Source organism: Chelonia mydas, chromosome 9, assembly GCF_015237465.2.
Source record: "Chelonia mydas isolate rCheMyd1 chromosome 9, rCheMyd1.pri.v2, whole genome shotgun sequence".
Taxonomy (NCBI): Eukaryota; Metazoa; Chordata; order Testudines; family Cheloniidae; genus Chelonia; species Chelonia mydas.
The window spans coordinates 2839570-2856266 of record NC_057855.1 but is presented as its reverse complement, the minus strand read 5'-3'; the positions used below and the strand labels follow the sequence as shown (position 1 = coordinate 2856266).

The 16697-nt window shown below is 48.5% G+C and overlaps 1 protein-coding gene across 3 annotated transcripts in view; it reads right to left on the bottom strand.

Moving 5' to 3' along the window:
* The window catches only part of FGF12 (fibroblast growth factor 12), a 276273-nt gene that overhangs the window by 89369 nt on the left and 170207 nt on the right, over nucleotides 1-16697 (bottom strand). For all 3 annotated transcript variants that reach the window (XM_037909407.2, XM_037909406.2, XM_037909405.2), the window contains exon 2: nucleotides 1038-1148. In XM_037909407.2, coding sequence (XP_037765335.1) covers nucleotides 1038-1148 — 111 coding nt within the window. The remainder of the gene's footprint in view (nucleotides 1-1037; nucleotides 1149-16697) is intronic.

Here is a 16697-nt window from a genome sequence, read left to right as displayed (position 1 = left end):
GACCAGCTTCTGCTCCGACTATTAACAACTGAGAACTCCCGTCCCTTTGGGAATGTGCCAGCCGTGACATCCTTCTGTGAACGCTCCTGCAGATTTCAGACTCCCAGCACGGGGACAAGGTTCAGCCCTGCCCTAGCTGATGCAGTCAGTGAGAGCCACCTGTCTTGCCCTCTCAGAAGGGCTCCTGAGTCCCACAGAGAGGGCAGAGCTGATGCCACAGATGGCACTTTGCATCTCCTCTGGGGCCTAATCCTTCAGAGTGGTCCCAACGGGAGCTGAGGGCACCCAGCACCTCCCGGGACAAAAATGTTTTGTGCCCTTTCTTGCAGAGGGCAATGGGCCACTGGGGAGTGCTGACATGCAGCGTGGTCTCCCGCCAATGACAGCGGCTTGCTGACTGCTGCATGAAAAAATTCAGCATCAAACTTTGCCCCGGACCTTGCCATCTATTGAAGGGTTTGGGTAACTTCTGCCAGCCTCTGAGTGTGGGGTTCTCATAGGAAACTTTCCCTGGAGACAGGTTGTCTCATCACTGCCCACTGCAGGGTCTCTTCAGAAGCAGCTTATAATGGCCGTGGTCAGAGACGGGGTACTGGAATGGACAGATTCTTGGTCTGATCCAGTCTGGCAATTCCTGGGTTCCTAAGTCTAGTTAGGTTTTAGATGTTTTCCTTGAAGATCGCTTTCCTTTTATCCCTGAAGGAAACAATCCCTACATCCTTCTCCCACATGCATAGCATCTGCGCAAATATCACTCCTCTCTCTTCTGGCGAGAATTCAAACCACGCGTTTTTATTCTCCTCCACACCCCAGATGGTGGTTGTAGCGTTAGGGAGAGGCGGGGGGGGGGGGGGACAACAATGTGTGAAAACAATAAAGGAGAGATTTAAAGGGGAAGAGCCGATGGAAATAAACGGCTGAGAACAGCTGGCTTCTTCCTAATTTGATCTTTTCAAAAATGAAGGCTTACAAGTGAGACCCACTAGGTGATGCATTTCATTTATCATCGGGTTGCAAAGAACGCTAATTTTCCTTACTGTAGTCGCTGTTTTCGTCCTTGGTCCCATCAATCGTACCATCTGGGTGCATCTGCAAGAAGTATTCCTGCTGGCTGAATAACCTTGTCACAATTCCTTTCAGTTGGGGTTCTACAAAGATAATAATAAGTATTAGATACACAAAATATACCAGAAGCGGCAAGAGACGTCAGTTGCTCAGCTACTGTAAACTCCTAAGTAAATAAACCAGGACTCTGGTAGATAACTTCCTGTGGTTCCTTGCATATTGGATTGTAAAGCAGGCATATAAAATGGAGCTCAAGCGAGTAGGTAAATAGAAAATACATCAATAGTACAGTACAGGGTTAAGAATTTAAGAAAATTCATTTAGAAGAGCTGCCTTATTGCAAGTCATACACATCCTCCTAAGCAAGTGCCAATGAACCCTTTAGACTATTCCATCATGTATAAACCACAGGGGCTCTCAAATTGTGGGTCGGGACCCCATTTTAATCGGGTCGCCGGGGCTGGCGTTAGATTTGCTGAGGCCCAGGTCCAAAGCTGAAGCCCGAGCCCCACTACGTGGGGCCAAAGCCAAATCCCGAGGGCTTCAGCTCTGGGCAGCAGGGCTCAGGTTACATGCCCCCAGGGTTGTGAGTTCAATCCTTGAGGGGGCCATTTAGAGATCAGGGAAAAAATTGGGGATTGGTCTGGCTTTGAGCAGGGGGTTGGACTAGATGACCTCCTGAGGTCCCTTCCAACCCTGATATTCTATGATTCTAACCCGGGGCAGCAAGCTCGGGCTTTGGTTCCCACTCCTGGGGTCATGTAGTAATTTTCGTTGACAGAAGGGGGTCGTGGTGCAAGGAAGTTTGAGAACCGCTGACATACCATCTCTTTACCAGAAAAGCTGGTTTAGAAATAATGTACGGAGTTAATAAAATTATATTAATAATATGATTATAAATTAATATGAATAAAAGCAAGTTACTAGTGACTTCATAGGAAATATCCCCAATGCAGTATATCATGATGTAATCAGTTTCATGACTTTGATGCACCGAGTGAGATTGTTTAATAAGCCATTATATAACTCCGGTCAGGCTGTGTCAGTGTTTCCATTAGGAGCCCCTGTTTCCAACAGTTTACCACTGGGCTGTACAAATTTCCTTTGAGAATGACACGAAGAGCCCAGAGACACTGCATTCCTTTTGCAGACAGTGTGCGCGTGGACATCTCTGGGAGCTCTGAATGCAGGAGGACAGCAGGAGCAGAGAGTTAGTGTGAAAGGGCTCGGCTTAAAACCATGTTGCCAATTTAAGAAGAGAAAAGCATCATTTTATAGTTTGCGGCAGGAATGGCATTTTAGAACTGGTGAATGTGATCTTCTACGCCATTGTGCTTAACAGAGTACCGTGGAGTGTTAATTCTAGGCAGGGTTCCTTGGTATAATGCTGGTGCTCCTCTGAGGTAGAGGTAGGAAGAAGATGATCATTAAAAAATTATACCGTGGTGTTTAGAGTGTTTGCCAGAATGATGTCCCTAGACCACCAGTTACCCATTACCTCACGCTGCAAATGGGGACACCATTATATTGTCAGGTACATGTGTCACTGCAGTAATATCAGAGACAAGTGCCCCTGATTCCTAGTCTCATTACAAATCTGACAAACCTTATGTCAAGCTTGGCTCAAGGTTCAACATTTATGAGCTTTCTGGCCAATCCTGGCCTAGTTTGGAGTCGGTTTGGGCTGATTTATGGTTTTGAGTGGTAATGAGATGGGTCTTGCCATTTCTGCAGGTTTCCCCATCAGCTGAGTTTTAGCTGGAGTTTTTGGGTCCAGCCCAATCCCCAAATTCACAGAAAACTGAAAAGAACTAAGCTGCCAACAAAAGTTGCCAAGTTTCTCACAGCCCTAATAAAATCTGATCACCATGGCGTTCCTTGGGTTGCCTTTGCTTTCTGGTTTCCTCTGACATACGCGGGAGGAGAAGAACCTCCCGTCACAGGGGTCACGTTCTATACACGAGGGGAGACCCTGCCTGGCACATTCCAGAGCTGCCATCTGCACTTTGGCTTTCGCACGCTATGTTTGGGTTGGAGCTTCTCAGTGAAGCAGTGGGATTTTGATCAGCCCGGTTATGTCTCAGGTAGGCACCTGGACCTTCGGATGCTTACACCTGAACTAAATCCTAAACCCCTGAATGCTCAGACCTGCACACAACAAGCATAAGCTTGGTATTCTCTTAGGGAGATTCTCCCCACAACCCAGAATAGTTTTTTGGAGGGGGGGGCCTTAGGAATACGTTAGCATGGGATGAGACAGAGGGTGACCTCTGAGTCCCATACTGAGTCTCTCCTCTTCTGTTTGAAAGCTCTTGGATTTCTTGCAGTTTGCTCATCATTACTCACACCTGCCTCCCGCTGATTTAACAGCCCCGGGCACAGAAAGCTTCTGTCTGACTACAGAACAGGTGTAAGTAGCTCTAGCTAGTGCTGGCTCCCCCATGTGGCCTGGCCAAGGCATCACAAGCATGATCTGGGGGCAACAGCCCCAACTGTGGAAGGCAGGCAGGCTGAACGGACCCTTTGTTGGTTGACCTATCTACTGAGGACGCCAGCAGAGGAGGCGGGGAGAGTTAAGGACATTTTAACTGGGAGCCAGGATATGACCACCTACTTCTTTGGCACAGGTCATCAAACAGCCATCAGATGGTAATTGCACCAGTTACTAGCATCCAGGGAATGGATTGGAGCTGCTGGCCCAAAGGCAAACTGCAGCCCCTGGTTTTAAGCAGACTCCCTGCTTGTGTGAACCTGAATTTGGCCATATATTTCGGTGTCGTTTCCTCTTACAGCAACAAAGATTGAACAGGTAATTGTATTGCAGCTTTCTCGAGTGCCGCTGCCCTTACGCGGCAGTAATTTTCAGGAAAGGCTGTTCGTTCGTGGGAAATACATCAAAGGCAGCACATCATCCAATTAAGGTGGGGGAAATGTCTGAATAAATCAGAGCAAGAGGCAGCTCATGTGTCAAACAATAAAACAACATGAGACGGTCTGGGACTTTCGCGAGAGGAAAGGATACTGAAAGATCCTTCAACTCTGGCCAGGCTGGGGTGATGTGATTTAAATCACATTAAATCGGTGATGTGATTTAATCAAACATAGGCTTCATATTGACAGGTTTCAGAGTAGCCGCCATGTTAGTCTGTATTTGCAAAAAAGAACAGGAGTACTGCTGGCACCTTAGAGACTAACCAATTTATTTGAGCATAAGCTTTGAAGTGAGCTGTAGCTCACGAAAGCTTATGCTCAAATAAATTGGTTAGTCTCTAAGGTGCCACTAGTCCTCCTTTTCTTTTAGGCTTAATATTGTAATTCTCTTATTTGTTCAAAGGTCCTTCAACAATATTGCCCCAAGTTACAAGCACTAAACGAAACATACAGTACTAAGAACAAAATCCAAGCACACACCATGCCTACCTCCAAAAGGGCTCCCCTAATTAGGTTCCTTACCGCAGCTCATGCTTTCCCCAGGGCCTGAACTGAAGTTGACTTTCCTCTCTCAGGTCTCTTATTTTATACCCTGGCGCGGGGGTTCCCAGCTTTCCCTGCTCTTAAAAGGGACAACATACTTCAGCACAAAATCCTTTCCTATCGCTGAGCTGCACAACTCTGCACACCCTTCTGTTTTGCTTCCAGATCCGCTTTCCTGCTCTGTGAAAATGGAATGGGATTGATGTGGCCAAAACATGCTCCTCAGTGACTTGGCTTGCAGCACTCATGCTCTAGTGCGGCAAAGCAAATGCATTTAAAAAGACAAACTTTACCTCCCCTTATTTCACTGTATCGATGGAATAGATTTGAGAAACTCTCTGAAACGAACACCTGGATTCAGATCAGAGTGCGACAGGGAAGAAACCCCATAAAGACCAAACCATGGATAGGGCAGCAGAGACTTAGCAATGTTCTCATTAAAAGGAAGGCAGGGTACAGCTTTGTGGAGTGACTGTTTGAAACACTTTGAAATGGCAAATGTCGATGCTGAAGTAATAGCCCTTAATGACCAAGACAGGTGCTCTGTTACCGAGAGTAAACACAAGGCGTAGAGCCCACTCTGCCTCCAGATGCACCATTATTAATTATGTGTATTACAGTAGCACCCACTCAGACTGGAGCTCCATTGTGCTAGGCGCTGTACACACACATGGAGAGAGTCCCACTCTGAAAATCTTACACTCGAACTAATCAAGAGACAAAGAGGGCAGGAGGAAAAACAGGATCACAGAGAGGGGAAGGGACTTTCCCAAGGTCCCCTAACAGGTCAGGAACAGAATCCAGGTCTCCTCAGACCCAACCCAGCACCCTACCCACTAGATCACACTGACATGTTTGGTTTACACAGCTCTGGGGTCTCCCATTAGATAAGAGACTTCACCTACATCAGCCTTACCCCCTCTCACAAGCATTGAGAATATTGCAGTCTGTCAGTGCTACGGGTCTCGTTTAACCCCACCCCTCACCCACTGCGTGTGGTGCTCACTAGCCTGTCTGCTGGTTCTCAGAGCCCCATGATCAGGTGACTGCCCTGTACAGCTGTCAGTTTCCTATCAGTGCATTAGTCTATATTTAGGGTTCCCTGCCCTCCTTGAGTACATGGGAATCCCAGAGAAGGCAACGGGATTTCTGTGCAGTGAGCGAAGGGAGACTCTTGCCCATACGCTGTCAGTAGGGCTGCTGCACTTTAGGACACCAAAACTAAGGGCCATATTTTGGCTGCTCTTCTACAGATGCACAGGGATCAGCACCCCCCCACCCTCCCACACACACACACACACACACTTTGCACTCCTCTCCAGCTGCTGGCCAGAATCCTTCACTTCATGTGCCCATGAGAACCCAAAACAGAAAGAGACAAAGCAGGCTGCTCTCTAAAAGCAGAGGTGAAAGAGAGCATCAGTGCTGGCGGAGAACCCCAAAGGGATTGTCTGTGGTGCCCCCTTTGCCCCCCCAACCATGGCCATAGCAAACAAAGCCTTGGTCTGTCTAACCCATCCACCAGTGGGGAAGAGAGTAAGAACTCTGACCAGTGACACTGGGGCAAACACGTCCTCTTATGGAAAATGCCACTGGATCTCTGATTTGTATATATTGGATTTCTCTATTAATTGAAGTTGAATACAGAATCTACCCGAACAATGAGAACTGTACAAACTAGAAAACATAAGGAAGATAACTGTGTTTAATACAAAGAAAAGGACGCTCAACCAGGCCACTGTATAACAACATCCAGATGGCGATAGCAAATCACAGCCCACAGCCATTAGTACAAGACAAGCTCATACACAAGAGAATAACTCCGGGGACAAGGAACACCACTCCACTGCCAATCCCCCCAAACCAGCTCAGCCCAGTCCTCCCAGAACAACAGATGCCCCTTGATGTGTGCCCTTAAGGTTAACTAATCTGAGCTCTGCAGGACCATGCTGGGGATCTGAGCACCCGCTGAGCTTCCATCACAGAGGACACAATGCCAGGAACCCCATTCCCTGCCAGCTCAAACAGCTTCTCTCATCACAACTCCGTGCTATTGCATTGGGGGAAAGAGGTGAATCAGGCTCCACATCACTTAGTGGTCCAATATCCAAGCAGAGGTGACAGGACCCTGGTTATAGGAGTCACCCAACCACCACCACCCCATACAGTAAACTGCATGGAAGTCAGTTTCTAGCTCAGGAAGATGAAGGGTTAAATTGCCCTTTCTGGGATTTGAACCATTGGTCCCAAGGAGTCTTGGTGATTCATATGTGATGCTAACATCACTGAGGGCTTGGCTACACTTGCGAGTTACAGCGCAATAAAGCAGCCCCGGGGGCCCTAACTCACTCCCCGTCCACACTGGCAAGGCACGTAGAGCGCTCTGACTCCGCAGCTACAGCGCGGCTGGTCTCCACCTCAGCGAGTGGAATAACGTTTGCTGCGCCCCCGCTGGAGCGCCGCGGTGCCAGTGTGGACGAGCTGTTGCATTACTGCGCTCTGATCAGCCTCTGGAAACGTCCCATAATCCCCTTAAGTCAAGTGGCCACTCTTGTCATTGTTGTGAAATCGGCTGCAGGAATGCGGAAATGCCCGTTGAAAGCGCCGTTTCGGAGAAGCCAGCTGCTTATCAGCTCTAAGGAAAAGCAAACATTTACTGTTTGCTTTGAGTAAGTGAGAGAGAGGCAGGGAGGAGGGGAGTCTGAACTTACAAGACAGCATGCTGACACACTCTCAGCACCCCAAAAACCCACTCTCTCTCCCCTCACATACATACAACACACTCCCTGTCACACTCCACCCCCCACACCCATTTGAAAAGCACGTTGCAGTCACTTGCATGCCGGGATAGCTTCCCACAATGCACCGCTCCCAATGGCGCTGCAAGTACCGCAAATGTGGCCATGCCAGTGCACTGCCAGCTGTCAGTGTGGACAGACTGCAGCGCTTTCCCTACTGCGCTCTAGGAAGGCAGGTTTCACTCACGGCGCTCTACATCTGCAAGTGTAGCCATGCCCTAAGTAACCCCTCTGGCTCATCTGGCTGGTGCTAAATTCTGCCCCGAAGGTGTCTGCATTTCAGTGGTGGGTGAAGCGATAAGAGGGGGATAAGATAAGATGGGCTAAGAGGGAAGAAAGATCCTTTCATGGATTGAGAACTGGTTAAAAGACAGGGAACAAAGGGTAGGAATAAATGGTAAATTTTCAGAATGGAGAGGGGTAACTAGTGGTGTTCCCCAAGGGTCAGTCCTAGGACCAGTCCTATTCAACTTATTCATAAATGATCTGGAGAAAGGGGTAAACTGTGAGGTGGCAAAGTTTGCAGATGATATTAAACTGCTCAAGATAGTCAAGACCAAAGCAGACTGTGAAGAACTTCAAAAAGATCTCACCAAACTAAGTGATTGGGCAACAAAATGGCAAATGAAATTTAATGTAGATAAATATAAAGTAATGCACATTGGAAAAAATAACCCCAACTATATATACAATATGATGGGGGCTAATTTAGCTACAACTAATCAGGAGAAAGATCTTGGAGTCATCGTGGATAATTCTCTGAAGGCGTCCACGCAGTGTGCAGGGGCAGTCAAAAAAGCAAAAGGGATGTTAGGAATCATTTAAAAAGGGATAGAGAATAAGACGGAGAATATTTATTGCCCTTATATAAATCCACGGTAAGGCCACATCTTGAATACTGCGTACAGATGTGGTCCCCTCATCTCAAAAAAGATATACTGGCATTAGAAAAGGTTCAGAAAAGGGCAACTAAAATGATTAGGGGTTTGGAACGGGTCCCATATGAGGAGAGATTAAAGAGGCTAGGACTTTTCAGCTTGGAAAAGAGGAGACTAAGGAGGGATGTGATAGAGGTCTATAAAATCATGAGTGGTGTGGAGAAAGTGAATAAGGAAAAGTTATTTGCTTGTTCCCGTAATATAAGAACTAGGGGCCACCAAATGGAATTAATGGGTAGCAGGTTTAAAACAAATAAAAGGAAGTTCTTCTTCACTCAGCGCACAGTTAACCTGTGGAACTCCTTGCATGAGGAGGTTGTGAAGGCTAGGACTATAACAGGGTTTAAAAGAGAACTGGATAAATTCATGGAGGTTAAGTCCATTAATGGCTATTAGCCAGGATGGGTAAGGAATGGTGTACCTAGCCTCTGTTTGTTAGAGAGTGGAGATGGATGGCAGGAGAGAGATCACTTGATCATTACCTGTTAGGTTCACTCTCTCTGGGGCACCTGGCATTGGCCACTGTCGGTAGACAGGATACTGGGCTGGATGGACCTTTGGTCTGGCCCAGTATGGCCATTCTTATGTTCTTACGATCTCTGTCCTGAGCATTTATGCTCATAGAGCACACACTCAGAAAGTAGATAAAACATATAAATATTTCTGCTGGAAGGTTGCAGAGTAACACTACTTACGCCTTAGACTTCAGAGCAACAATACACAAGAACCCAAAACAGAAAGAGACAAAGCAGGCTGCTCTCTAAAAGCAGAGGCTCGACTACCCTACCTTACTTTAATCTGTCTTTTTCCCCCAGCTCCTCCCCCACCCACATACACACTCTTAAAGTGATACCTTGCAATTCCAACACTGTCCTCAATACAGCACCTGTATAGTGCACTCTGTATTTGTTGCGTCTTGGACTATGAAACTGTTAAGCGTTTGTTTTCTGTGCACTGAAAACTTTAAATACCTAAGGAATCTGCTGCCTCCATGGACAGACAGCCATTGTGTGCGGCAAAGTGCAGACTGTTCGAGAGGAGAGAGACACTGTGTGTGCTCTCAAAGGAGATGGAGTTCTGTCTAGAAAAAGAGCAAAGAAGCAAGAACAAAAGTACTCTGGCTGAAAGTCTGTGTCTGAACTCAGTGGAGGGGGAAATGGAGCAATATTATCAGAGATTCCAAATGCAGGATTTCAAACCGGCCTTTCCTGAAACCCGTTGCTCAGCAAAGAACATTCATCCAGCAAAGGGGAGCATTTCCACCGCTCATCGGCACTGGGAGGACACTGAATATCCTTTGTGTCCATGAAACAGTTTTGCCAAGGATGTGACGGCAAACACTCCGAGCCCTGCATTACATCTCGGGAGCACAACTCACCGAAATGTTTTTTAAACATTTGTTTGTGGCAATTAAACATTTTACCCTGAAACTTACACATTCCATTATTCTCATTTTCCTCCATTCAGGCTGCAGCTGTCAGAAGGGGTGGTTGATTTATGACTCACTCAGGCAGCTCCCAGCTCCTTAACACACCAAAACTACCATTCATGTCAGAGCGTAAACGGCTTCTAATTTACTTAAATTAACTGCAACTTTAAAGTGCCATCACAGAAATCACTCTCACCCTCCCCTCCCCTAAAAAGTGATGATTCCAGAACACTTGTTAAAACTAAATAACAGCCACACACCAGGAAAAGAGCTAGTGTCAAACCACAGCGTTAGTGACCGTTTATATGAGCGTATCAAGAAAATCCATCAGTGCACCCAGTGCAGATTGCTATGGTGACAGGCGTCAGCAGCGAACCCTGGGAGAGATGGGAAACAGAGAGAGGATAATTGTTCTCTCCCACTCCAGTAACTGGGGGCAGCAGTGAGTCGAGATTAACGGTGTGGTAAGTGGTTGGTTTCAATCAATGTATCATCATCACTGGAGCCACAGCACAACATACCGGCAAGCTTTACTGAACCCACAAAAACTGGGGACTTCTACAGCAGAGCCAGGAGCTGTGCTTGTATGCAGGGGCCCTGATTCTCCCCGGCCCTGCACCTTGTGCAGCCGTTCGTACCTGGGCCAGGTGCTACCCCCTCCAAAGGGGAGCGGTCAGAACCTACTTTGCACTGGTGTGAGGTGCGGGGCCAGAGAGAATAAGGTCGGAGCTTCCTTGACACCAGGCAGAGACATTGCACTTTCCAGCATTTTCACTGTGCGGTCGAGGTATCAAATCCTTCTCCCTGCAAATAGGGCTTGATGCTGCAAGGCCCTGAGTGCCCTCAACCCCCACTGCAGTCAGTCAGGGTGGAGAACCCTCCCGGTGGGGGTGAGGAGTGGAAAACAACTGTCCTGAGTAGAAGCAATCTTTGAGAAAGGGGCTCCCCTACCTGGAAGGACCCTGCAGCAGGTGGCCTGCAGTGACTTGACCTGTCAGTCTATAGAGTGTACCGGGAGGGTGAGGGGAACACGTGTCCGGGTACATCTGTAGCACACATGCCCCCTGCATTGCAGGTACAAACTCTTGGGAGTGGCCTCCAGCAATTCTAACACTGGTGCTGCAACAGCTTTCGCAAGCACACATTCCCACGCCTCCCCTCACATCTGGCCCCTGCAAAGGGTGACGGCATGGACGTGGTGCAAGATTGCAGGTGCACACCTGGCAAGCAGGTGGGAGAGCAAGGGGGCACCTGGCCCTGTTTAATCAGGTGGGCAGAGAAAACGAGGACGCCTACGATGATGGTGTATGGACACAAGTAGGCACTCCCTAATAATGCAGCGTCCTAAACTGACCCATAAACCTGCCTCCGAAGTCATCACATGCCCCTGGATATGCGACAGCACTGCAATTTATCACCACTGTGTGGGGGGGATGGACAGAGAGCTGTAAGTGAGCAAACCAGGATCTCGAGGAGTGTCATGTTCGACATCCGATCGCGGAACTCCGCCGCCGTGAAACTCTGCTTTCGCTGTCGAATTAAAGGCCCAGCTCACTGCAGCTCCTAGCAATAGCAGGGCTACCATCACCCTCCAATTACAGAGCGCGTATTCGGAGAAGAAAATGACTCCAGGGGAATAGGGCTCCACTGCACACGTGCATTTAACCACTTTGGCTGCAAATCTCAACCCAACCCTACTATAGACGGGCGCCTCCATAATAATTAAACAAAACAACAGCCTGAGTTCGCAGGACCAGCCTCTGCTTTACTGAGCAACGGGACACGCTTCAGAAAGACGCAGCCGGGCCATGGGCTCAGTGCCCCGAAAGGACGTCTCCTGGCAGTCTCATTCCATTATTGGCAGGGAGTCACTCGAGCACACGGGTACCTTACAGGGGAAAGAACATCCCAGGGAACTTTTCTATTCCATGCTGATGCCTCTGAGGAAAAATACTGACACTCCTTGGCCTGCAGAGCAGCTGTCTTCCCGCACTGCCATACAGGGGACAGGACACACAGGACTTTGTGCTACGCTGCCTGTCTCCTACTGAGTTTATTCCCTTCAGGGCAAGTCTATCCCCAGCAGGAGCAGAGGCTCCCCAGGAAGTGGGGAGGTTGTGTCGTGCTGGAGGTTTGCCCCACAGCCCATGTGCAGCCCCTGTGCAATGAGGAGCTCAGCTCTGCGGGGATAGCTGTGTGGTGGCATGCATGGGACAGGAAGAGGTGCTGCTGGGACATGCTGAAGGACGGGTGGGGCCAGGGAATCCATGGCTTTGTGGATCCTCTGGAACACGTCAGCCATTGGGGAGCAGCCGCTCTGCAAATTGGGGAGAGGGCTCCTCTCCCCAACCTCTGCCCTGTAACTGGGCCCAAGTTTCACCCACTTTGCACATAAGGTGCAAGGCAGGGGAGAAGCAGGCTCAATAGCTCAGGCCAGTTTGTAGAAGACAGGTGTCCATGTAAGCAAGCCAGTCTGCTAACTAACTGTGATACAGAGGCCCATTGGTGGCTCACTACTCTATGTCAGCAGCAGTTGTCAGGCCTGACATACTCGCTACACCTCACACACACTGTTGTCCTGATCTGTATCTAAACGGTGTCATGTATGCTATCATTGGCAAGCTAATAGCTCACTGATCGTTAGTATGGGGTGCGTACAAAGAGGTATGGATATCTGCTGGAATTATGTCCTTTTAAAGTGTTTGGCAAGCAATGTGTAAGCCCAGTCTGTCTTCGACAAAGGAATGTGTATTTGTTTGTCTGACTAGCCGGGTCGCCAGGCAGCGGCAATGAAGATACATTTACATAAAAGGTAAACAAAGCCATCAACCTAGCAACCTTGCCGGGCTCTGAACCACAAATGACAAGCAACTGACTCAACTGATTGTGTACAATGTGACTATTATAAAAGTGCATCAAGTATGGTCTTTTTTGAAAGCTAATGACACGCTGGTGATTACTATCATTGTATAATGTATGAATTTACACTGTAGGAGAAATTATGGATACTCGCTGATATTATGTTTTAAAGTCAGTGACCAAACTAAGAGAGAAATGGGATTCCTGCCAGGCAGGAGAGAAGGGAGCTGTCTACCTTTCTCCAGTGAAATTAAGCAAGGTGTGAACAAAAACAATGGAAGCCCCATTTACATATGGGGGATGTGAAGTCCACTGGCATGGAAGAACAGTGAGTTTGGGACAATTCGGAGAGAGAAGAAGCCATCTTGGCATCCATCACTGGACAGACACAAGGGGACAGAGCTCTTGTGAACTGAGAAAAATGGGTCTTTCAATCAGGGGGGTTGAAGTTTCTGGGAACTGATCATTACTGTGCTCTTGGAATCTATGTTTGGGGTGCATACGAAGAGTTATGGATATGTGCTGGAATTATGTCCTTAAAAAGTGCAAGGTCCTGACTGAGAGAAAGTCAGCCATGGCTGGAAAGAAAAGGATTGGTAAGAAATCTACCTACAACCAAGGTGGTGCTTGTTGAGTTATGTCTTAGCCTCTGGGAAGCGTACTTTACTTTTATTTGCTTGTAACCATTGTGTCTTTATCCCTTGTGCTTACACTCACTTAAAACCTATCACTTTTGATGAAATAATCTTGGTTTATCACAAATCAACCCAGTGCTGTGTTTGCCCTGAAGTGATTGTTAATGCCGGTTAAAGCAACGTGCTGCCGGGCTTTTGTCTCTTTAAAGGAGCGATGGAGCTTTTTACGCCTCTGAACGTTCCAGGAGAGGGCAGGACAGTTCAGGTAGAAAATCTGGGGGAAATTCAGGCCTGGGGGTGTGTTGGGGTCACTTGGACAGTGGTAACCCAGGCTGGTGGAGACCAGAGTGTGGTTGTGACATAACAAGCAGGCTGCTGGGGTCAGAATTGCTGAACCAGGGTTGCTGAACACAGACCCGCGGTGCAGGCTTGTCAGCTGGCTGGGAGCATCCAGACATGGAGCAGCAACAGCAGAGTATTTTAAGGGTTACAGGACAAGCGGTGACACAGCCCCTGACTGGTCTGGGCTGCACCCCAAAACGTGACACTGATATTAACTCCCCACCCCCCGCCCCACCCCGGAGAGGCTCAGCACAGAGGCTGAGGAATCCATGAGCATTCAGACTGAGTGCCCTGTGCCCCCCAAGGCAGATCAAGGGGGAAAGCCCCGGCGCAGTGGAAGGGAGTTTACGCTGCCGTTTGGCAAGGTAAGAGGCGTAACTCTGCTGTCAGTTACATCGGCGTGACAGGGCTGATTTCAGTTTGGTCCCCCTCTGAATATGGCTCACGTCTCTGGAACGTTTCATCAGCACTAAAACTTTTCACAGGCTGCTCCACCCACACGAGCGTGCCTCGTCCCTGGGGCAGAAACCGAGCCCGATACTCACTGAGAGCCGCCAGGACACAGGCTCACGGCAGCAGGGCTGGGTCAGCGCTTAGAATTAATGCACCCTCTTCATGGCAAAGAGAGTCAAAATCAGACCTGACTTCTGGGAGAGGTTAATGAAAGAGCCAGAAGAAATTCCAGCTATCAGAACATTAACTTCCTGGTAGAGGCAATGCCTTGGCTACTGACGTGGGTAGGTAGCTCACACCCCAGGAATGTGGGGAACAGGTGGCTGCGTGATCTGCATATACCCTTTCTTTCAAGTGTTACTCTGCAGCTATTCCTGACCCACTCAGCAATGTGGCCGAATACCAGCCCATACACCAAGACGGAAACAAATGACAGTGTAGGTCTTAGGGATGGGTCCAGCCCCCAGGGATGGGTCCACCCCCCAGACCGCACTTCCCTCAAGTGGAAGTGGGACACCCTGAACTGAACAAGAACAAAGCTTCTTTCAAGGGCTGTTCCCCAGGCCACGTCCATCCCGACTGCAACTTCAGTGGATTTACACTCTTTGTCTCGGGACTTCTCCAGCCCGCCCCACCCCAGCACTGAGCCCCCATCCCAGTGAGTGTAAAGCAAGGATGAAACGAGAGTGGCAAAATCAGTCTATTCATTTTACAGCCATGCCTAGAGAGGTCCCGCACTGGGATCTGGACCTTGCCAGGCTAGGCGCTGTACACATGTCTAGCAAGAAGGCAGGCCCTGCACCGAAGAGCTCACCCCAGGCCCAGAGCAAGCCTTGGGCTCAGGCCCAGCTAAGGGACGGCCCGTAGCTGTGCTAGCCTAGGAAGAGACCCAGGAAGGAATTATGACTCAGGCAGTCAGGATTCCTTCGCCAGACCCCTCTTGCTCTGGGGGTGAAATTTCAGGATGCGGCTTCCTTTGCACCTGGCTGGTTGAGGGAGGAGCTAGGGCTCTGTCCTCTCCCCACCCCACTTGCACCACTGACCCCACACACATCACAAGGGAAAGGTTTTGCGGCCCTAACCCCCCCTGCACAACCACGAGGCCTGGGTACCCCCATGTCTTGAAGAGTTGGTGGCAGGTTGACTCGTCCCAGGTAATCAGTGACTTCACAACCCTTCTGAGCTCCATGTTGGGAGGGATTCAAGCCATGCCTCCCCCACCTGGACCCCTCACCTCTCACTTCCACTGTTGGCCACCTCGAGGATACCAGAGCGCACACCGCAATGACAAATAATCCGAGGCACTCCCCACCTTGCCACGCTGTGAGTTGTGCTGCTCCCGGACATGCAGTCTCTCCACTTCCCTCAGCAGTTCTGCAAGCCTGAAATACTGCAGAAGCCACCGGAACGCACACAAACAAATAAAACCCAACTCCACTGAACTGGCTACGTCGGCCTTCTGCTCCGGGGAAATGAAATCATTAAAACACAAAACAGCAGGAGAACACATGAGAGAGACAAGCTGGGGAGATACTATCCTGTAAACGTCTAACTTCCACCGACAGAACCTGGTCCAATAAAAGGTGTTAGCTCTGATATCCTGGGACCAACACGGCGACTACTACGCCGAAAATAGCACAAAAGAGAATCGAGCGGGGCCCATCAGAAACCATGGAAGGCCTCCAGGAATTCACGAGGTAAGTGACAAATGATGCACTCGGAACCACAATCATCATTCATATCTCCCAATGATTCCTTGCCACCCTTAGGAACCTGAGAAATATAGGAACCTAAATTTTTAGGAAGGAAATACAGGACAAAACATTTGTTTTGTAAGCTCTAAACTAAATAAGATGGAAACGTGTCTTCTCCCTATAGCATTTTTCCACATGTGTTTCTCAAAACACTTTGATGAAGGTGAGTAAGAAATGTTGTCCCTATTTTACTAATGGGGAAACCAAGGCACTGAAGGGTTAAGGCCTATCTTTTAAATCATGCTTTTGTTTCTGGACCACCTAGCTCAAAATATGGGCGGGGGCTAATTTTCAGAAGCTGCCGAGCACCCACAACTCCTACTGATGCAGCAAATTGGGACTAGAGCCCTGAGTATTTGTTAATCTCCCCCCAGGGCCGCACTGCCTCCCACTAGAGAGCTGTGACTACAGAGCTGACTTACTGGGTTCTGTGATAAGGATGATGGAATCTGTCCAGCCTGTGCTAAAAATGATCTGAATCTAGAACAAAACCTGTAACTAGGAACAAAACTTGGACACTAAACCTGATAAAATCTGGGATCCAGGAAACCCTTAAGCTAGGGTTGGGCAAATCATACTTTCCTATCATTGAAGCCCACTTCCCCTCCTAAGAATACAACAAATTATTGTATTTGATAAATGCCATTTACTCCGAAGAAATAACTGCAAGATTTTAAAGCATTTATGTGCACAGATCCCTGTATTTTTAAGACGACGGAAGCAGAGAGGGTGGGTTCAGGAATTAAGGAAATTAAGTAAAACGAAAGCAGAGTTAGTTACCTCTTTAACAACTATGCTTGTGGTTTCACCAAACAAACGGGGCCCGTATTTAAAAGAACAAAACCAAAATAAAACAGCAATCAGTGCACTGGTGTTCACAGCACCATGACTTGCTAGCCCTTCTACCCATCTCCACGGAGAATCCTCTCAAGGATCTGACGTCTCTCATC